General features: G+C 40.9%; 1 protein-coding gene across 1 annotated transcript in view; it reads left to right on the forward strand.

Annotated features, from left to right (window-relative positions):
• LOC121673385 (very large A-kinase anchor protein-like) overlaps positions 1 to 22,472 on the forward strand; it is an 83,965-nt gene that overhangs the window by 37,545 nt on the left and 23,948 nt on the right. The window contains exons 5-13 of the mRNA XM_042046662.1: positions 1,117 to 5,620; positions 6,610 to 6,657; positions 7,007 to 7,122; positions 8,064 to 8,211; positions 14,489 to 14,628; positions 15,927 to 16,041; positions 17,152 to 17,187; positions 17,875 to 18,008; positions 19,727 to 19,853. Coding sequence (XP_041902596.1) covers positions 1,117 to 5,620; positions 6,610 to 6,657; positions 7,007 to 7,122; positions 8,064 to 8,211; positions 14,489 to 14,628; positions 15,927 to 16,041; positions 17,152 to 17,187; positions 17,875 to 18,008; positions 19,727 to 19,853 — 5,368 coding nt within the window. The remainder of the gene's footprint in view (positions 1 to 1,116; positions 5,621 to 6,609; positions 6,658 to 7,006; positions 7,123 to 8,063; positions 8,212 to 14,488; positions 14,629 to 15,926; positions 16,042 to 17,151; positions 17,188 to 17,874; positions 18,009 to 19,726; positions 19,854 to 22,472) is intronic.

Here is a 22,472-nt window from a genome sequence, read left to right on the forward strand (position 1 = left end):
CTGGAATGAGTATGACAATCTTCCACAGCTGAATGGTTGATTCCAGCCTTTCACTGTGTTAGCAGATATGGGGCAGACTTTGAAGGGGTTTCTTCTCAGTTTACATGGAGGCTGAGGCAGAAGGGAGTTTAAGTCTAGTCTGAGCATCTACTTTGTCTTAAAGTGAAGAGTGGAAAAGCTGACAGTGACTGATTTTTCTAAGAATTCTTTAATAGGGGGAAAAGAGAGAAGCACTTGAAAGAAAGGTGAGTATTTGTGATGTCTCCTAGTTTTAGGAGAGAAGAAAAACTGCTCCTTCAGAAAATTGGAAGTGACAGGCTCTGAACTTAGTATTATCAGAAAGAGCAGTGAAGGATTAGGATCACAGTTCCTCTGTGGTGATTCTTTCTTTTCTTAGTTTTTGCATTTGCTGTTTTTTGCCGCTAAATTTGCAGAAATTGAAGACTAATGAACGGCTAGGTCTACCAATCCCTTGTCACATTTCTAGTCTTCCCATTTTGGTATTCCCTCCAGCATTCCAACAGTCTTCATTCTTACCCATTCTCCATTCAGTCTCTTTCCTTACTACCCTGTGGTTCAAAAAAGCGTCCCGTTATATACTTTCTCTTTTGCCACATGTTTTGTTTCTCCTCATCCTGTTTCTTAACAGTATGAGATATTGGGTAAAAGTTTAAATTTCAATTCAATATTTTACTGAGCATTAGTACAGTAAATTTTCTCCAGTTTTAATGTACAGGCCTGCTTTAGTAGGATATAACATCTTCAAAACAGGATGATTATTTCTGTCACTGCAAATATTGCCTTGCAGTGACACTTGCCAATAGTAATTCCCTTGTCTGGTAGAAAATAAATGATGGAAGTTGGTTAAGGCAACATCTACTTTTTTGCTTGTAGTTTAAGTTGGGTTTTTTTGTAAAAGGTGGTATCCATATCATTTGTCACACAAAACTGTATTTACCAGAAGAAGGAGGAAAATAATGTTGAGTGCAATCTGCAGTTTGTGCTAACCTGTGGAGGGAAACAGTATTTTACATCATCTACAGCTAGTGCTAAGCTTTGTTATCATACCATCAATTTATTGTGTATCCTTGCTGATATTGATGATCCTCGTTCCAGGCAGACACGTCGGAAGCCAGAAGCACCCGCAGTCACGTATGCAACGTATCGGGGTTCTGCAAGGATCAGGCAGCTCCTGAAGAATCAATCAGAAACTGGAAAAGGAGAGAAAAGTCCTGAGAACAGAAATGCTTCAGCAGTCAAAGAAAATGGAGAAGTGCAAACAACTCTGTCTGTGAAATCAGGATGCCTAATAGAAGAAAATGGAAGAGATGAGGGTAAAAATCACCAAGATGATGGCATGTTGAATTCTTCTGCAGTTAGAGTGGGAAGCAAACAGTCTGGTAACACTCAGCATTGCTCGGGCCGAAGTAAACATGAAAGAGCTGCAAAGGCCACAACTTTATCCACTGAGTCATGTCATGAGTTAGACTTAAGAAATACACCTGCTTTAGCTGCAACAACAGTTAAAAGGACGTATTCACTAGATTCATTATTGCCATTTAGTAGTAGAAACAGTGGGATCCTAACCAATTCCACTTCCCAGAGTACTCATTCCCTTAAAGTCAGTTCTGCAAACAATTTGGTTGGAAAAGAAGGTGGACTGCTGGGAGAAGCAGGAACTCCGTTTCAGACAGACAGAAATGCAACTTCTAACTTCAATAAAGAAAATTATTGTAGCAAAGCAGCTAATAAGGAGTCTGCAAAAGAAATACAGGATGATTGTTTAGATTCATCCAAATCGAAAAGCAAGACAGTTAGTGAAGAACTGCAGGTGGGGAAAGGAGAATTTTGCTGTAATCATCAAGTGGATAATCACTCAGAGCAAACATTGGATGTCCAGAGGCTTCGTTTCAGTACCAGTACATTTCAGCAGCAAGGAGATGAGCACACCAGGAGTGCCAATAAAGATGGTGATCCAAGAAATGGTGACACAGAGAAAATTGCGACAGCTGTGGGAAGAGAGCAAAGTCCACAGAACTTTCCTGCTACTGTTCTGTTTCCTTTTAATGAACAAATACCTACTTCACTCAGCATGCAGTCCAAAGGAGGAAAGTGCACAGCCACAGGCAATTCAACCACTTCAGTGTCATCTATTGGACACGATGAAGATACAGTCATGGGCAGGGGAGCTTCTAATGAAGAACTGAGTGAGTTAGGGAAAGCAACACATGTACAAAATGGCCACAAGCTAATCCATGTGGAGAATTCTAAGGATACTGCCATGCAGCAGACTGGTTTTCCTTGTCTAGAAATGGAGGGTGAGGAAATGGAGGATTTGCCTGAGGTTGCAGTGGAAAAGGGAAACCTTGCCAATGTGTCACTGTGTGCACATGGGTGTCAAAGTGTGAAAACTCATTTTGATGAGCTGACAGCACGTCTAACCCACGAGTCTACCTCTATGTCTGTGATGGTTTCCCATTCTGCCGTGAGATCTGAAGGAAAGCCTTTGACCAACCATTCTGCTTTCACCTGTCAAAAAGACAATGTAGACTTGATTTCCGAATCTCTGCCTGTTTCTGAAAATAGCTGTATTAATTTTTCTTCCAAGAAGGAAAACAGCAATAAACTTAGGCTATCACCCACAATAATTGATTCTTCATCTGACAAACAGGGAAAAACTAACTCTGAAAATGGCCAGATTGCTGCTTCTGAGCAGGACAGGTTTAATCTTGCAGCTGCAGAGTTTAGGAGAATAATCCCTATGGACAGGACAACCGAGGGGCCACCTTGCTCAGGAGACCTGAGAACTTTGTGCCCAGCAAGTTCTCTGGAACCTGAGATTACTCCTTCTATGCTTGATAGCTCTGCTGATGGTGTAGATGCAGGGGCTGTTTGCATCCCCAGGCCCACTTCTTCTCTGGTATCCAGAGAAGCCTCCAACCTTCCTGTTTCTGCCTTGGAGATGTCTGGCACTGCTCAGGGGAACAGTAATTCTTACAGTCACAGAGCTAGTGATGGGGCAGATGAGGCCTTCTCCACACAACAGGCTGACAGCAGTGTCCTGGCAGAGGCAATGCCACCACCCCTCTGTCCTTTGAAATCTTTGGAAACTGCATCTGAGTCAGCCAGTTCTGAGAGTGTGTGCAGGGATGCTGTGGGACTGGTGATTCTTGGTGCTTCTGCTGTCTTGGAAGCCCCTTCTGGCCAAGAAGCTGCTGCACCTGCCCAGGCAAACAGGCTCTGTTCTGGGGAAGGACGGGGAGATATTGATGTGAAGGGACAAGAACGTTCTTCTTTCCCAGATGCTGCTGATTTGTTGAAGAAAGCTGAAGAAATAGTGGACTCAGTTTTACACTTGGCTACAGAAGAAATACTAGCAAAAGAAGGCTTTGGTGTCTGCCAGCTTTGTGGGAGCAAGGATAGTTTAATAAATATGGGTATTGCAAATTATCAGAAGTCTGAAAGTGTACAGCTGGCAGCAGGAGAAATCCAGTCAGCTGTGACATCATTAGAAGATTTTAATGAGACCGGTGGAGGAGGCTCATCTTCGTTTACAGGAAATGAAAGAGTGGATACAGATAATCAAGACGAAAAGATACTCTCTTTCATCTCTGACAAAATTGACCTACATAGGGCACTAGCACTAAAAGCAAAAGAAACAGTTGATGAGGTCATTAACTCAGCCATACAAAAGCTGGCATCCAATCAGCAGCAAGGCACTGAGAGGAAAAGGCCTTCTGGAAAGGTTCAGTCTAAACCTGAGGCTGAAATGCCAAAGACTTTAAATCTTGATATGAGATTTCCTGCGAATACACAGGAACCAACAGAGATGGATGCAACTCAGACTGTAAGTGTAAACTGTGAAAAGGCAGATTGCTCAGGTCCTCCTTTACTTCCAAGTTGTATGGAAAATGGCATAGATTGGCCCCAAAGTGATGAAAAGATACCAAATAATGCAGTTACTTGTCAAACAAATGGATTTCTTCCCTCTGGCAGTTTAGCAAGGCCAGAATCAGATTTTCTGACCCCAGCAAAAGAGAGGCACAATGGAAAGGTGTGTGACCATCTGGCTGCAGCAATGTGTGGCAAAGTATCAGCAATGAGTAGAAAATCTGATGGAACTTTACATTTTATTGGTAGAGATGCTACTGCAAATGAAGAAATGCTTTTGTCATTGCCATTAAAAGGTCCATGCAATAATACAAATATGCCAGAGTGCACACTGCTGCCAGCTGTAAATGTTAATTTTTCATCTTTTATGCCTGGCAAAGAATGTATTGGCCTGCAGAGTGAATCCAAAGATAAAAGCAGCCCTCAGATGTCTCTGGAAAGCAATGCAGAGGGCAGTCTGTATAAACACTGTGGGAAAGAGGCTGCAGAGGAAGTACCTGTACAAGTAAAAGCAACCTTACAAAATTCAAAGGCAGTGGAGAGTGAAGAGCAACTAGCAGAAGGGGCAAGGGAGAGAGTAGAGGTTAATACTGGATTAGATGCACAGTCTGTGGTACCTGAATTGTCTGTTCCCAGAGAGGGCAGTGAAGGGAAACACTGCTTCAACACAGTCTTTGCCCAAAATAATGAGAATCTGACGCAGGCACCAATGAAGGATCACGACATGGAGAGAAATGATCAGCTTGAAGAAAATGGCCTGGACTGCAGCAATGATGTGAAGGAACCAACAGAACTTTTGGCCTCTTCTCCACTGATTGAACAGTGGGAAAACAATTCTTTTACTATCATTTATGAGGGTGCACTTCAAACTGAGAATAAATCTGTCTCAACTGATGAGATGCAAACTGGTTCTCTTTCTCCTTCTGATTTGCCTTCAGGTAGTACAGATCACCTAAGGTGTGACAGAGCAAGGAATAAGCAGGAGTCAGGCTGTCTTTATGGGCAGGACAGCAAGGTGAATGAAGCAGCAGAGAGCCGAGGCTCAGAGTCATTCCTGAGCGTGGAGGCCAAGCGCTACAGAGTTTATCCGTTCTCTCTGTCTCCCATCTACGAGGACGACAGCTCCCAGGAAGATCTGCTGTCCACGGATGTGTCTCCAGAAAGCCGTCCTGGGGCAGTCTCCAAAGACAGCTCTGACCACGCTTCTGTGCTTTCCCTCCTCCAGTCGGTGTCTGAGCGCTTGCAGTTCACTGCTCGCTTCAGCACAGAGGAGGAGGATGAGGAGGATGGAGTGGAGGAAGAAGAGGAAGAAGAGGAAGAACCATCTTATGAGGAAAATATTCTTGATGTTGAGAGAGAAGAGAACTGCCTTTCCAGTCAGTGCAGAGGGAAATTTAAAGCAACCCCTCAATCAAATGACCGAAGTAGATGCTCTTTTACTGAACAATCATTTCTTCTTTCAAAAGAACAGCCTGACTCACAGGAGCAACCAGAACAGTTTCCAGATGTGGCTTCTTGCAGTCAAACACCTTGTAAACCAGTTCCAGAGAAAGCTGATGCTGCTGTAACACAGCCTCCTACAAGTGTGTACTATCAGTATTTGAAATCTGCCAGGAAAGGCCCTTCTGAAAAGGGGACCAGGTTTGGAAGCATTCTCCAGGATATACTGCAGCCAAAGATTCACTGGTTTCAAGACAACACCGTGCCAAAACTGGGAGAATTGTCAGCGGTAAGATGTCATATCACATGATATTTATAATCAAAGTGATTAGCCCAGATTCAAAGTTGCTGCCTCCCTGTTCTCCTTGCTACCTTTTAATTAAGATTTTATCATAAAAGTAATCAAAAGTTTTTATCGGAAGTTATTAGGCTTTTTAATGTCATAGTTTAAAAGAAAAGGTCTTCTGATTAAATAATTTTAAAAAGATAACTCTTGGTTCAGCACGCAGGTGAAAGGGATTTAACTGTGAAGCAGAATATGTGAACAGAAGGTAAAACAGAGAAATATGCATAATAGAAAGTTTTTATAATAGCACAGGACAGACTTTTCCATGTTAAGGACATTTCAACCTGAAGATGATGGAATTGCCTTTTATATGAAAATTATTCTTTTATTTCTTTCACTTCTGAGATTATTTAATAGACCTGTCTTGTCCAAAAAAAAGATACAAATACTGGCTTACTGGGCTCTTTGATTGTTTCATCATAGTGTCTTCTACAAACTCTAGCTCAGTTAGCAACTAAATAACATAGCTGCTCCCATAGATTAATATTTCTTTTTTTAGTTTGCTTAAAGCAATGGCAGATGAGGTATGGAAACAGTTCTTCCTTTGTTTAGAGTTTGAAAGTGCCACACAGACCAAATGTGTAGCTGAAGAAGTCTTTCCACAATGTTGGGAATACTCCAGTCCATGTTAGAGGGATCTTTTTCTTTTTCCTCTGTTAAGAAATGCAGTTTATTGTTTGCTGGGAAAGGGGAATACATTTGTAAAGGCTACAGCTTCCGTAGCAGCTCTTCCTTTCTAGCACATGCTGCTTTCTGCTGATTGACTTAAACCATTTTCACCCACTCTGAATGGCGGTGAAACAAATCTTGGTTTTTGCTGCTAATGACACTTGTGTACGTGTACAGGAATAGTGGACCCAGAATAATTTGCCTGTGCTTTGTGCCACTGTTGTAGGTGTTAATAGTTGTTTGCCATGTCCTTTTACTTTCAGAACCTCATTGACAGGGCAAGTCTCAAATACAACCCAAGACCAGGGAAGGTAAGCAGAGTTTGTGTCACGTAAATCAACATGATACATGGAATAATTTGTTGTACTGTCATTTTTGAATGGAAAGCATGTGAAGTTGTTAGTCTAATCTTACGTATTTTTGTGTATTATTAGCATATGCTTGCCCACTCTAATAGTGAGAATATATTATTTAAAATCCTGTCACTAGCAATTTTGCTGTCTTTCTCAGCAATTGTTGTTTTCATTCAGTAGAGTGTTTCATGAAAGAAGAAACTGTGTAGCCTCTCAGTTGAGTGGGCACAAGCTGCAAGCAAAAAATAACTATCTGTGCTCTGTGTTGAAATGGGCCCTCATTTGCATGCATTGTGTATTGTTTCAGATTATTATTTATGATACTTGTGGCAACAAAAGTAAACAAGAAGTTCATTCTGATGTGCTAGATGCCTCATCGTGGATCTTTCCCATTGGAGCAATACTTAGGATAATCAGAGGATGGTAAGAAATCCAGGTCATATTTAAATAGAGTCTTTCCAATAGACTGCATGTACGTTCCTCTTGTATTTTTATTTATTTTTGACACATGTCTGATCTGCAGGAGTGTCATTTTCTTTCTTTACAATTAGACGGATACTATCTAAAAAAGCATGAAACAAGGCTTTAAAAAAAAAAAAAAGTATTGTTCCCCCAGGGGAGAAAGTTCAAACAGAAAGTTTCTAATAGAGCCACAAGTAAGTTTAGAGTTCTTGCCTGAAGTGTTGAGCCAGTGCAGTCATAATCATGATTAGAGATGTGTATGACAAAAAAAGGTGGATTTTTATGGTTCAGTTTCCTTATATGGTAGCTGTTGCAAAAGGACCATCAAAAGAACATTCTCAGCTGCTGGTTTTAATGTGGCATTTAAAGGAATGTGGATGCAGAAGGATAAATACAAGTACCTGTGAGTTTGCAAGTGTTTCTCAATTTGCTTTGGGGAGCTGGGTCTGTGTCAGTTGTTGCATTGGAATTTAGTTGGTGGAGCTTACAGGGAATGCTTGTGTCAGCCATGCCTGCCACATTTATGCAGTTTTGAGGCAGCCTTGTGCAGCTTTGCATACATTTCCTTCACATCCTAAGAAATGCTGAATGCCATTATTAATATGTTTTATACCTTTTGTAGTATCTGCCTGAACAGGACATGTTTTGATGTGACAATAAATACATTTGTCCTGGTAAAATAAGGGTGTTTATTTACATTGTGGTTTAGCTGTATTTTTATTTTATCTTTTGTGCTGGAGAAGAACTGTGTATTTTACTTTTCAATGCTAAAGTGAATGTGACTACTGAGGGACAGCATGAGAAAGATGTGATATTGGTCTTGATAAGAAGAGCTTTTTCCTGGGCTTTCCATCAGATGTGCTCTACCAGCAACGACTCAGTTCATTTTATCATTATTGCAGCTGGATTTTTTATGAGAAACCGAAGTTCCAGGGTCGAAAACATGTACTAGAGGAAGGGGAGGCTGTGCTGGATCATCTTTGGGATCTCCCAGGCACAAAACATCATCGAAGAAACCTCACAGTTGGTTCGATCAAACACGTGACAAAGGTACGGGCTTTCTTCACAACATTCTCACGCGCGTGATTGATTTGTTGGTCACCGTGGCATATTACTGGCAGTGGACAATGTGTGTGTAGGGTTGCTGACTGTACTTACATTTGCTATAACTCACTTTTTTCACCTTCTAGGTGGTGTATTCTTTAGCTTTTGCTGTGCTAAATTTCCCTTTCTTCCTGAGTTAATGAGCAGGTTGATTGTGTTTCTTTGCCACCACCCTCGCATGACACAGTGACCTGTCCAGTTATTTTAAATTAAACAGAATCAGTTCATATTTTTGAAGAAGTTTTTATCTTAAGCTGTCTGCTGTGTCTGTATGGTCTCTGCTGCAGTTGCAGTTGGGTTTCCAATCATACTTGTACAGCGTAGCCTCCAAAACCTGCTGCCATTCCCTCTAACAGCTCTGTGCCACCTCTAGGGTTTCCACGTGGACCAGTGGTACACCTACAGCATGTGGCTCTGCCTACAGCCATCAGTTTGGAAGGCTTTTTGTTGATAAGAATCGAATGTCTAAAACTGAGTATAATGCATCTGTTGTTACTCAGTGAATGAGGAATATATTTTCCAGATCTTGTGATTTAAGAAGACTTAGAAGTTCAGTGTAGCATTCCAGTTACTCACAGGGCAATGGCCCTTGCTGTGAGTGAATTATCATTTGTATCACAACAGGAAAGATTTTCAGTAAAGTGCTTTCTCTGTTCTCTGCTGGTATAGAGGTCATTTTAAAATTGATAACCTTTTTGTCATCGGTACAGGGGCGTAATGTCATGACAATTAGAAATGCTTTTTCATTCTCTTAAAAAACTTAGAAATTAATTAATCCAAAAGAGGCTGACTGAAAGCAAGAATAAAGAAGTTAACATATTTTGACCAATATGTAATACGACTATTGATCAATAATGTGGAAGGCAACTAAATAAATAAAGGTATTCCACAATAACATGTGGAACTATGGTCTGAAACCAAGGGAAGCTGGATGTGTCTTGGGTAGGAAAGAAAACTCTTGGATAGAAAGATACCGAGTTTAGCTTCATCATGCTTGATAAAAATCTTTGCAGTACAGCTAAATAGGTTTGACCTTGGTTCCTCTCCCAGTCTGTGGTTCATTTATATAGAACACAGATGGAAAGCTTTGTTACTGTACACTAGTTCAGTAATCAACACTTTCCTTGTGTAAATTAAACCTCTAGCAGGCATGGTTGGTGAGGTTAGTGCACTCACTAAGCCAGGTGTTGTCCTCTAAACCCTGGTTCATGAAACAAGGCTTCAAACCTCCTTTTTTTAGGTTGTTTTTTAGCTGCTGTAGAACTACTTTTGGAAGGTAGTTTGCCGAAGTGTTACCTTATTTATTTTTGTGGAAAATATAGGCGTTGTTTTTATTTGACAAGTAGTGGATTCTTTTTCAGGCAGCTCATGTGTGTGATTCCCATGTTTTACTGCCATTCTCTTTTTCATAGGCTGTCAGTGTCTTTTCTCCAGGCTAGTTTGGCCATACTGGCTCTGTGTCCAGGCTATCTGGCTTGTCTCCTAATTTTTCAAGCTGCTTTTTTTTTTTTTTTTATGGTGGTTGTTTAATGGTTGTTCAGTTGCTTTGAGTTAGCAGATTTGAACATTGGCTAAATATTTGAGAAGAAAACAGCTTGCCAAGAAGAGGAAAAACAGATTTTTACTAAGGAAACTCTAGGAGGTACATTTAATTTTTTTTTTTTGTGTCATATTGACAAAGAACAGTCTGCCAGTAGCTTTGTGCTCTTGATTTGGCTTCAAGCCTTCCCAAAAAAGCAGAGATTCTGCTAATTTGTGGTTAGCTTGTGCCCTGGCTACCTGTGGATATGCATTAGGTGTACCCATGTGTATTTAATTTCAAGAAAGTTGTGGGGAGGAGATTCCAAGGAAACAGATTGTGCAACCAGTAAAATGAAGACCTGTCTGAAATGATGTGGAGACTGAATTCCACTAAGGCCAAGTCAGCGTGAGCCAAGGCTGTCAAAGTCTGCCTGCACACACAGGTTCAGTGCAGCTCCTGCAGCACAGTCTGTGTAGCCAGGTCAGTTCTCTGGCCTACTGTATATACATTTGCTGACCTTTTTGCATGTGTTGTGCTTTATTCTATCTGTTTTTGGAAGCCCAGGGAGGGTGCTAAATGTTATGTTCCCAAAAACAAGAGTCAGGAAGAGTTCCTGACACCTCCATTCTGGAATAGTCTTATAAACCACTATTTTGCAAGGTGACAAGGGATCTGAAACAGCAGGATGCTGTCTGCAGGATGGTTGGGCAGGAAATAACTGGATTCCTTGTGGAGTCTCCTTAAGCAAAGCCCTTTGTAATGGGTTCGTTCACAGCATTACATGGAAGGGTGTGTTTGTTTTGTTTGTGTGGTTTGCCAGGGGAAAGGAAGTTCATAATTTAAGCAGGGACTACTTTGTCAGATGCCATAGGAAGACACCTGGCAGTTTCAGATGGTTTCATTTGCTGGCTGGTATTTCCAGGACAGTAATCATTAATTTCCTTTGTATTATTTTACTTTACTACCAACTCCGTTGAGTTCTGTAGTTGGTTGGTGGTGATGGGTAGCAAGAGTGGTCCAGTGCTGGAGCACTGGGAGTAAGAATTATGAATGGATAAAAAAGTCTGGAGGACCAACAGAGAGTAATATTAAAAAAACAAGCTCCAGAAGCAGATAGCATCCTAAAGACAAAACGTGTATCTAAAGTAAAGTGGTGTCTAGACTGTATTACAAAGCAATCATGTGAATACCAGAACTAATTAGGCCTGGTTTTTAATAGGCTCTTCTCTCATCCTTGTTTTGGCATTTCCCATAAGAAGCCAGACTTCAGTCATTCTTTGTCCTGTTGTTGACACAAAATCACCCCAGTTAAACAGGCTGATTTGATCACTTCAGTCACCACAGCTGGCAGGTCCGAGGAGAAGGCCTAGCAGTGCTGAATTTATTTAGCCCTGCTGGAGCTTCTAGGGCTGTAATCCTAGATCCAGAAGAAGGATAAACAACCAAGACCACCTTGAGGGAGTTGAAGGCTTTAGGTCTGTCACTTCTTCTGGAGCTCTTGGTCAGACTAGAAAAACGTCAGAAATGCCACTGAAGAGGAATATTTCATGCTAAAGGCTTCTCTTCAGGAGGAGCCTTCACCTTTCTGCTGAGGGCCATGTTACTCTTTTGGAGGTGTCTGTAAGTGTTCCACGTGCTTTGTAAACATCCCAGCTCCCTAAAGACCACGAGGGAAGCACAGGCATTCCAGAATGACACTGTGGAGGTAGGAGGAGAATACCACAGAGTAAGGAAGGCAGAGAGGGATGCCTGGAGGCTGTGACCTACCTAAGCATTTGCTGGTTGTGTATTATCATTGGAAATGAGCACAGCTGCATGATCTGTTTGCTGTGCTTTTTATTCTGTTTTTGCCTAATGGGTCAGTAGGACAATGAATGATGTGAGTTTGGACTGCTTGTGATGGGGGGTGGCACAGTTTGGGGGGTGGGTTTAGGGAGGAAACCTTCCAGTTTGGGATCTGGGGTGAAATACTGTGGTAGCAGCTTTGTATGATAATAGTTTTGCATGTGGGCATCTCATTTCCAAATCTCGACGCCTTGCAGATGACAGGGCTTTGGACTGAAGAATCTAGTTCTCCACCTGACTGCTATCATATTTGTGTGGTTTTCATTTTGTTTCTAAAGATGGTGGCTTTATTGGGAACGTTAAGGGAGCCTCTGAAAGTAATGAGGCCTGTTAAATATGCTCAGGCAAATATGAACATGCTGGGGCCAATATTTAGCAAGCTAAATTTGCATGCTTGAATTGTATAAATTAATAGCATAGCACTGAGTGTGCATCAGCAAATACATAACATTCATCTCATTCAGTAATAATAAATGTTACCATTTTCTGCAGTCTGTGCATCAGTACAGGTAAATCAAATTGCATATTTAAGTCAAAATGTTTATTTGTGACTTTAAAAAAATGTGCTCAGAAAATACAAGGTACTTCTTGCTCAACCATGTTACCACCTTTAAAAACAAATATTTGAATTGATTTCGATGAAGACCTCAGTTTACTGTGTGACACTTTGTGGAAGAAGTTTGTGGACTTAATCTAGAACACACTCAAAAATACAATCACTGTGAGTAGAGGTTTTTTTATTGCTCTCAAAATCTGGCTGGAGAGAGATGGGGATAACTAGGAGAGATTTTATTATGAGTGCTTGTGCTTTACCTACCCTGCTACATTTGTCATCTCTGGAGCTGGAGACTGCTTCATGAGCTTCTGAGTCAGGAGAGCAGACTTGAAAAGAGAATACAGACTGGCTTTTTCCAATCTTAAATGAAAAACAAAAACAAGAGCCTCCTACTGAATTAAAATTAAACATATTCCATCTCATATTCTGTCTGAGCCTGCAGGCAGATACTTTTATTTTGCTACTTGTCTAGTCTTGTAGGTACTTTGTTTCAGAATGTATCTGAAACCATTAGGAGTCTGGCATCATTATTTGTGGAATTCTTGGAGGTGCAACTTCCCATTTTCAGTGTCAAGCTTTATTGTTGGATTTCTGAATTTCAGCCTTGTTACATATCAGATATTTTTAGGAAAAAACCCCACAGACTTGAAATATTTCTTAACTGTGGCTTAATAAGATACATACACATGTGAAAACTATGGGGAGATTGCTTTTATTTTTTTTAACCTTGTCTAGCAATGCGCTTAGAATTGAGGAGTGGAGTTCCTTAGCATTTTCCTATAAAGCAGCATTTTTCTAGAAAGTCTCTTTTCCTCGTTTTTCTGGGTTTGTTCATCTGAAAATAAAAATTCCTGTATTGCAGTTTTTGTTCTAAAAACAAAGACTGTGCATTGTTTGCAAGGTACAATACAGAGGAAATGTGACTCTGCAGGAGGGGGAGTTGCCAAAACAGTATTACTGTGTTACCTCAGGTCTCAGGAGCAAAGTGAAACAATATCCTGAAGTGCATCCATTCTAATTGCCACACTCACTGCTGACAGTTCAATAGCTACTGAAAAAATCTTGCTAACCAAGAAGCTGTGGGATGTTACCCATAAGAACCCCGCTCAAAGCCCACATGCAAAAGGACAGTGTCATGAGATGAGGTGCTGGAACTTCCTGAGCTTTTGTGCCCTGTTGTTGGGTTTCTCTGCATGCTCTTGTGTTTTTCCTTCCACGGTCCATGCAGGATCTCTGTCATGATGTGACCTTCCTGGGTCCTCACCAAATCCAGAAATCAGGTGCTTCTGTGAGGGCACCCTCAGAGACCAGTCCTCATCCCTCTTCTCTAGTGCACATGCAGGAGGCATCTTCCTCCAGCCACCTTTAGGATTTTGGGAATCTCTCTATGCTGTCCAAGCCCTCTGTCCTAAAGCAAATGGGTCCGTGGGTCGGGAAGGGGAAGCGTTCTGGGACGTTATCACTGAGAAGTGTTGTTTTCCAGCTACACACGTGAGCCACCTTTCACTGTTCTGGAACACCCTGCTGAAACAGGGACTTGCAGAAGATCCTTATTGGTTCACGATGTGTTTGAGTGCTGGGGAAGAAAGTGTTGGCAATGCATGTTATATAAATATTGCAAAAGGAGGGGGGCTCAATAAAAATCCCTGCAAATTCTAGAGAAGAGCATGTGGTCAACAAGTTTGTTCTCCAGCGTGGTATCTCTCAGTAATAAACTTCCAGTGAGGAAATAGAGGTTGTTGCTTTGTGGTAGCAGGAAAATTGCCAAAGTGTCTACTTAATAAAATAGATGTTTTCTAATATTGCTCTTTTTTTCTTCCTTCATCTAAAATGCTGTAAATTTATTTAGCACAACAAAAAGAATTGAACTCATATGGCTTGGTACTGTAGTTGGATTCTGCATTACAGAACTTGATTGTCGTGGGAGGGAGGTGGGAATGTAATAGACATTTCTGGAAAGTTTTGGTTAATGCATGCATCATGTGTGTTATGGAAGCACTGTTTTTTAAAAGATAAAAAGTCAGTTTTATAATGCTGTTCAGTCCTTTAGTTGGAGAATATTTAAACTGGCCTTTTTGAAAGTCACTTGACAGGCATAAATTTCTTCTTTGAAAATTAGTGGGAGCTGGAAATTTACCTCCCTTAGCTTTTTAAAAATTCCAGCCTCCATTTAAAGAAGAATAAAACCCTTCCATTCTATGAAGCCTGGAGAAGGGTGAGAAGATGGGGCAAAAAAGGGAATGTTTGGGGGCAGAGTCTGCAGGTGTGGATAAACATTACCCTTTGATTTGTTTCCACAGGACTGTGGCATTCCAGAGGTGGAGTTCTGCCTGGCAGCTGGCAGTACAGAGGGACTTCCCATCTGCATACAGGGTGCAGTTGCCAATTTAGAAGAACTGGATGTTGAGGAAAACCCTTACATAAGAGTCAGATCAGGAGTGTGAGTACTGAACCTTTTTAACAGCATTTTGCCAGCAGGTAGAAGAGTAATGTCATGGGATGAAAGTCAGTCAGCAACATGAACAATATTTGGGGGGGGTTTTGCTACAAATCAGTAAACATACGCTGAATATTCCCAGCTCTACATTTCAGTATGGTGCTCTGTGGGCTCCTAGTAGCAGAACCAAATTTTTGAAGGCATTTTTTCCTAGTTGCTGGCAGAAGTCTTCAGTAATTCCGTATTTGAGTAGCTTTATAAATAGAAGAAGCAACTCAGCTATAATCAGCTTTGAGTTCATTGGAGAATAAATACTGTGTCCCAAGTCACCCACCCTGTTACAACCATAACACTGTGGCTGAATACCAGAAAATGAGTGTTACATCATTCCAGCATTTCTCAACCTCCAGCCACGTCCTGCTGTTCTGCAGGGAGGTGATGCAATAGGACACAGGCCCCTGGGTAGCCCAGTGCTTCCTATATTGAGCAGAATGGGCTCTTCCCTGGGCCAACACCTCACAGTTCCTGAAGTTTGGGAGTTGTGTGGCTCTTCTCATAAATCATTGCAGAATGACATTAGCTCTTCTATTACAGGAGTGTTGCCTTTCCACGTGAGCCAAGTCTACCTTCCCACAATCTCACAACATGTCTGTGAAGCTCGAGATGGTGAAGGAGTTAAAAACAGAGCTTGTCTTAGTTTTGACAAAATTTGGTAGTTTTAGGAACATCACTTTCCATATGGCTCCGTGCCTCTTCCTCCATTCCTTGCGTGGTCGACTAAACCTGCGTCCAGCTTCTGCACTTAGCTTTCTTTTTGATTTAAAACAGTGTGAAGGACTCCCAGCATTTTAAATCCTCATGTCAAAATTACAATAGCTTTCCAAAGGAGTGTTGTACATAATCATACTTTAATAACTTCCACTGAAAAAAATTACATGGGATTGATGTTAGAAGCCTTTTAATTGATAAGGTGACAATCCTAGATAAAATTCAATACAAATATCTTCAGTACTGACTTTTTTTTGGATACTCAGGAATAACAAGCTGGCTTTTTTAAGTGAGTGAACAAATTGGTAATTTTCATCTCTTTCATTTATATTTAGGTTGGACTGAGGAAAAGTGTCTGAGATCATCTTAGCAGTGATGTTGCCAGCATATTTAAATACAGCTTTGTTTTGATGTGCTGTCTAAAACATTATCTAGCTCTTATGAGTACAAAAAGGAAAATAATTTTAGTGAGATGTTTGTATTTGAAATCTAATTATATGAACTTATTGAGTCCTTTATCCTTACTGTTGTAGATGGCTTGCTTATTCAGACTTGAATTACAAGGGAGAGATGACGGTTTTGGAAGAATGTGATTCACCACCTGAAATTCCTTCAGCAGATGTAAAATCTCTGCGTCCCTTAAGAATGGTGAGGACTTCACAATTCCCTAATAAACTGTGTGCCTTCCTTTGTTGTTGTTGTTGCTTCCCCAGAGGTTTGGACCTAAATACAACTTGGATTCTAATGTTCTTTTCGGGTTAATCCTTACACATGTAATGCTCCTCCATGGTGTGTTTGCTTTGGTCACTGTGACTTGCTGGGCTTCTGCACGCCTCAGCATCTTCCTGGGAAGCTGCTGTTGTTGGGAGGAGGTCAAATAAAACAGAATTGAAGGGCTCTTCATTTTATTGCATCCAACACCAATTCATTAACCAAAAAGCCCTTCCAAAGTTGTTGATTTTCTTTTTTTCAGTTGTACAGTTAGATTTTCTTTATTTTCAGTTAGAGTCTATTGGGGATGGAAGACCAGATAAGGAGTTTATTACCCAGTAGTATTTCTCTGACCAGAGATTGCCCAGAAATCTGGGGAGGTGCAGCTGGTTTTTTGTGTTGATAGACAGCACGCGGATCTACGTGTGAGAGAGATGGGAAGGGGTATAACACAAATTTTACTGTGAACATAGTAAGCCTACAGAAAAACAGTTCAAAATCCATAAAGGAGTAAGACTTATAGCTGTCTCTTCAGTCATTCAAGTGAGGTCAGTGTCTTATTCTCTCACAGAGCATCATTCACTCACATTTCCAGAGAAGATGCATTTGTTGTATTTGCTCTTTGACCAGAAACATGAATATGTCAGACTCTATTTTCTGTCTCTCCTGCTGTTTTCTCTCGCTTCTAGTGTTGCAGCATTTGTGCTTTAGAAATTTGAAATGAGTGCAATAAAGCTTTAAAAGTTAATTTTAAAAACTGGTCAATATCCATTAGTTTAAAAATATGTAGTAAGTATTTACTTTAGATTCCCAGACCATAAAGGAATATTTTTAAATTGCTTGCAGTCTTAGAGGTTTGTCAGTGCACTGATTTGTTTGTAGGTCAGGTTTATAGTGTTTATAGCCTTTTGAAATCTATGGCCAACACTGAAAGTGGTGAATATAATTGCAAAGATTTCATGCTCTGATAGTACTGTAAAACATATGTCAAAGTGGAACTTCAAGTTTAATGGAAATACCTATTTCCCCCCCCCCATCTGTTTTTAGGGTGGACTAAAGGTGCAAATGCCAATGAATGTCAAGGTAAGCACAGAGGGCATTGACAATAAAATAGAAGCACACTGGGAATATAAAACCTTTATGCAAGCTGCTTTCCTTTTGTTTGGTATGTGATGTTTGATAGCTATTCAGTGCTTGCTGCTGAAGAAAAATTCACTAGTGCTGTCAAGTTACTTAGTGTTTGATGGGGTGTAAAAGCAGTGGTTTGTTTTTCACGTATTAGGAAAATGTGAATTTGCTATGAAATGAGTTTTTCTGACTTGACACATTAGTCACTGTAATGATAAAGGGATTGGGGGAGATTTTCCCATTTAACATACCAAGTTTAAAAAAAAAAAGGAGAGGGAAGGGAGGAAGAGGACAGGAATAGAACCCTGCCAGCCTATCCCCTATTCTAGTACAAGGAGTTGTGAGTGAGACCATGATCCTTCTGTGATCTGAGGAGCTGAAAGCTGATCCAGAGTTATTGCTCCTTTTTCTACAAAAATGTTAATGCTTTAGGTAACTTTTAATTATACAAATACATGCATGGCTTGGGTGTTTTTCTAATAAAAACAGATATAAATATTGTTAACAGCTGATCTGTGTGATTCAGCAGATGAGGAGCCTGAAGGGGCTGTTAACTGCAGTCATGGAAATAACTTCAGCAAAGTACAGGGAGAGGCTTCTTGTCTGCTTTTGAAGGATTAAGCTCAACATCATGTTTTCTAGATAATAATATATGAGAAACCCCACTTTGGAGGATGGTTCAAAGAGTTTTCAGAAAGCATCACTTCTGTCCCAGCACTGTTTGGTAGTGAAGAAGAGTTTCAGGAAATTGGATCACTACGTGTAATTGGTGGAGTGTGAGTATATTTCACTTTTATATTTATTTATTTTAAGGGAGAGAAGCATAACTAAGTGCTTAGAAGTGCTAACTAAGGGGGGGGTGACTGGAATCTTCCACAGGTGAAATGTTTTGAAAAGAAAGGAGTGTATATTTCTTGTATTATCAGCTCTTCGATTATCAGCCTACCAAGGTAAATGTGTGAAAGGTGTGAAGCCAGTGTTTGCCATTTGGATGCCAATAAATTAGGCCACACAGAGCTTTAATTTGTATTGCTTTATACTCCTGATAGTCTCTACTTAATTTGCTGAAATGACCTTGGGTAGGTGTGGTCAGTCTTCAGTTTGACATTTTAATACCTCTGAAACCTACAAACTGTTTCATTGTCTCAATGGTTTTCCTGTGCCACCTGTTTCATGTTATCTGGAATTGGGAATGTGCTGTTATCTTCATTAATTGAGGCTTTGGATGGATTCTGTGTTGCCCTGCCCCTCCCTGTGTCTCACACACACACGGGGCTGTGTCACACCTGTGTAACAAGGTGGGTGCTCTGAGGCAAACCCAGCACCAGCTGCCAACCCCTCGTGTTGCTCTTTCACCCTCTCCCAACTCCCAACAGGACAGGACTGTCTGAGAGCAGGCAGGATGGTTGCTTCTGCCAAAGACCTCAGTAATAAAACAGTTTGCAGAAAATCTTGCTTTTGTTTCCAAAGGGGTTTTCCACTTCAGTATAAAGATGGAATAACATAGATCCTTTCAGGCTGCTGTCAGAATTTTACAGGCACTAAATTCAAAACAAACCTAATTGTTAATACTCAAATAATCTACTCATAAGTGCATTGTGTGTTTGCTATCTGGGGAGCCTCAGATTATTAAAAGTCATTGTTCTGTCTGTTGTGGCAGCTTTTATTTTTAGTGCTGTGGTAACCTAAACAGCTGAATTAATGTAAACCAAATGGTACTAAAAGTAAAGCTATCCCTGCCTGCCAGATTTCACTGCCAACAGAATTTGTACAGCAGTTCTAATATTTACAGGGGAGCTTTAATGAAAGAAATGTTTACAAGACAAAAGGAGGGGGAAGCACTTTTTCAAATTAAGATCCTGTAGAGACTTGAAGTTGATATGGAAACACCTTCCTTTAACTGAGCCTTATCTATATATTCAAAATACTTTGAAAAGTTCAGTTTGTTTAGTGCTAAAACATATTCCATATGCAATATGGAATATATATTCAATTTGTTTATATGTGTATGCTTTTAGATTAATGCAAAAAAAAAAATATTAGCAGGCGAAATCTTGTTCTGCAGAAATATGTTAATTTTGTCACCAGCTCAAGCTAGGGTAGAGTCTCATCATTTATTAGCACACTGAAGAGATCTGCTGCTTGGTTTTTTTATCACTGAAACTTTTGGCATCTGATGCATCCTGGACTCTGTGGTACTAAATCTTGGTATTGGGAATGTGGCTGGCTGAGAGGAGGTACATGGAGAAGCGTTACATAAATCAACTGTTGTTGGCTAAAGAATCACATGGTGGGATTTTGATCCACAAAGAACACTTCATGGGTGCCTGTTGTGACTCCAAACAAGCATTGCCTTGTTCACTGGCTGGGTTTGTGATACTCGTTTTAGTGGTTTTGGGATGTTCTCTTCCCCTTTCATTTGTTAGAGAAAATCATGTGTGCAGTTGTTTTGCCTTTACTGACTTCTCTTCCTTTTGTTGTGGGGCTGCCACAGATGGGTTGCCTATGATAAGGAGCGCTACAAAGGCCATCAGTTCTTGCTGGAGGAGGGAGATTATGAGGACAGACACTCCTGGGGGGGAACTGGCAGTGCCCTCCTGTCCTTCCGCTTCCTTCAGGCTGTAAGTACTTACATGGATTTCATACAAATTATGCACGGCTCTGTCCGTAAAGAGCAAGGTTATTCTTTGTCCACGGTACAGCTGGCTTGGGTTTGGTCATTCTGTCTTTTGCCCGTGTTCATCCTCATTCTTTTCCTACTGGCTGAAATCTAGGCTGCATTAAGAAGAAGCAGGTTCTAAACAGTCTTTGTGAAGTTGATACAAGAATTGAATCGTGCAGAATTCCTCGTCTACCTGCCAGGTTTTCCAAGCACCTCACTCCTGCACCTCAAGCTATCTGAATCTCTCAAACAGAATTTTCTTAAAAGCGTAGCGTGCCCGAGTGTACAGAGTAGTTCTTGATTAAAATAAAAATAGCTTTTCAATGCAGCAGCTGTTGCAAGCCTTAAAACAGCATTACCCTCTGTCTGTGATTTTTCTGCCAGAAAATTTTGGCAGCAAAAATAATCATGGTAAAAAAATCCCTGCTACTAAAATGTGTTTAGTGGAGGCAAGGATGAAATAATAAAAAAAACTATTTATAAGAGTCCAGTACTGGAAGCAAAGTTAGACTTTTTAGGGATGGGGAAACATGAGATTAGAAGTTCTTCATCATTTCCTTTGGTTTGGTTTTTTTGTTTGTTTGTGTAAGGATTTGAAGGATTTTTTTTTTTTTTTATTATAATGGGAACTCTGTGAGCATTAAATACAGCTGCAAAGAGTAACTTCTGAGAGTAAGATTGTTCGCTCTGATATTTACTCAGTTTTGTATACTCAGATTACTCATCTCCTCATCTGAAGAGATGTGATACTCCTGAGCCAGGAATTTTGTAGAAATTGAAGATAGGCATTTAGAGCAAACTCACTGTCTCAACAGTCTTTTTTTTTTTTTTTTTTCTTAAATAAAAAGTTAATATGAATCCAAGAAGGCTATACTTAAATTCACAATTTGCAGGTTTGTTTTTCATGACAGGCACCTAGCAAAGGCTGGGTTTATAATCAGAATCTATCAAAACAAATATAGAAGAATTAATTGAATTGAAGAAGAATATTCCTCTCTAAATAATTTATTTTCAGGTTTCTGAGAAAAAAGTAGGTAGGGAATTTCTTCAGATTCCTTATTTTGATTGTGCAGAATCCTGTTCAATTACTGAATAATGTTAGTTTTCCTCTTTTCCAGCTATATGTAGGATTTGTGAGCAACTGAAAATGATCTTTTTAGATTTTCCTCTTGGCAAAGGACATAAATACAAGTTAAAATTGTGCGTGTGGGTAGCAAGAATGACCTTCCATGTTCTGTATTTAATTTTACTTGCACCTAGAACAGTCAGAAGGCTCAAGTCATTAACATTTTAAAAACACATATAATTCACAGTCATATATCAACATATATCATTCCAGTTGGCTTATAAATATGCATAAATATTTACCTATTGATAATAGAAGTGAAAAGGAATAATTCCCCTCAATTTGTTGCATAAGTGAAGGCAATCAGCTGCTTGCCAATAAAATGAGTAATGGGCCTGGCATTGTGTTGTTTGGCTTGACCAGCAGATTGCCTCCCTCTCTGTGATGTGTAGCACACAGGGCAGTGTTCAGGCTGGCCATATGCTCCCTTTGTGACTTTGTATGCGATACTTAAGGTCAGGATTTTAAAAATATTTTAGTACCAAATGTTCAGTTTCAAGGGGACCTGGGCAAAAATCCAAAATCTCTGTGCTTAAGGCCCCTCACTGCACAGCAAAGGTCCTGGCTCTTCTCCCTAAGCTCAGGAATTCTATCAGGGGAAGCAAGGTAGAGGTTGCAGTGGTCTCAGAATCCGCAGGGATATCGCTGGATATCAGATCTTTATTGCTCTTCTTGTTTAGTCAAATGAATTCGAGAGTCTCTGTGGAAGACTTGGGGTTCTGTGAAGTGTAACTGAGCCACATTATTCATGGTCACTTTAGATGGGCAGTGGGGCTGGGCACTGACCCTGCTCTTTGGACAGACTCACGGTGTGGGCTCAATGGGGCCAGCTCAGCCAGACTTGGATTTTTCTGCTGGGGCATCACGCCAGCAGACCTTGGCTGTGTTGGCTTTAAGGCCAACCCAGACCTTCAGGGAACTGAGCCTGGCTCAGAGGGCTGGGAGCTGAAGCTGCTGAGCCCCATGTACCTGAGTCAGCTGCAGGCACAGTGGGATCAGAAGGCTTTGTGTGGTGCTCCCAGAGCTGGAGCTGGGGCAGAGGCACATCAGTGGCTCTGCAGAGCCTCGTCAGCCCGTGTCAGTCCCCTCTGTCACCGGGGCTTAGCAGTGTGCAGAGCTATTCAGATGCTCCCCAGCCACCACAACCCCACATGCCAGGTTCCACCAGAGCCTGCTAGTGCTGGGGAAATGCAGCCCCTGTTTCTGTACTCAGGGCAGTGCTGCAGTCGAGCTGAGGCAGGAATTTCATTTCCTGACAAGTCGGAAAAGTCGAGCACCACACACAAAGTGGGGATTGTTGCACGTCCCCCCTCCCCGGCCACTGGTGAAGATGTGCACACACGTGAGCACGCTGCAAGGGCTCTCAGCTCTTGGCTGGCTTCAATATTCCTGCAGTGAACACTCCCAGGTGCTGATGTGGGGGTTTGGGAAGTGTTTGTGAAGCAGAGGTAA

The sequence above is a fragment of the Corvus kubaryi genome, unplaced genomic scaffold, assembly GCF_017639235.1.
Source record: "Corvus kubaryi isolate FWS band 111438036 unplaced genomic scaffold, C.kubaryi_AGA036_p1.0 65375, whole genome shotgun sequence".
Lineage (NCBI taxonomy): Eukaryota > Metazoa > Chordata > Aves > Passeriformes > Corvidae > Corvus > Corvus kubaryi.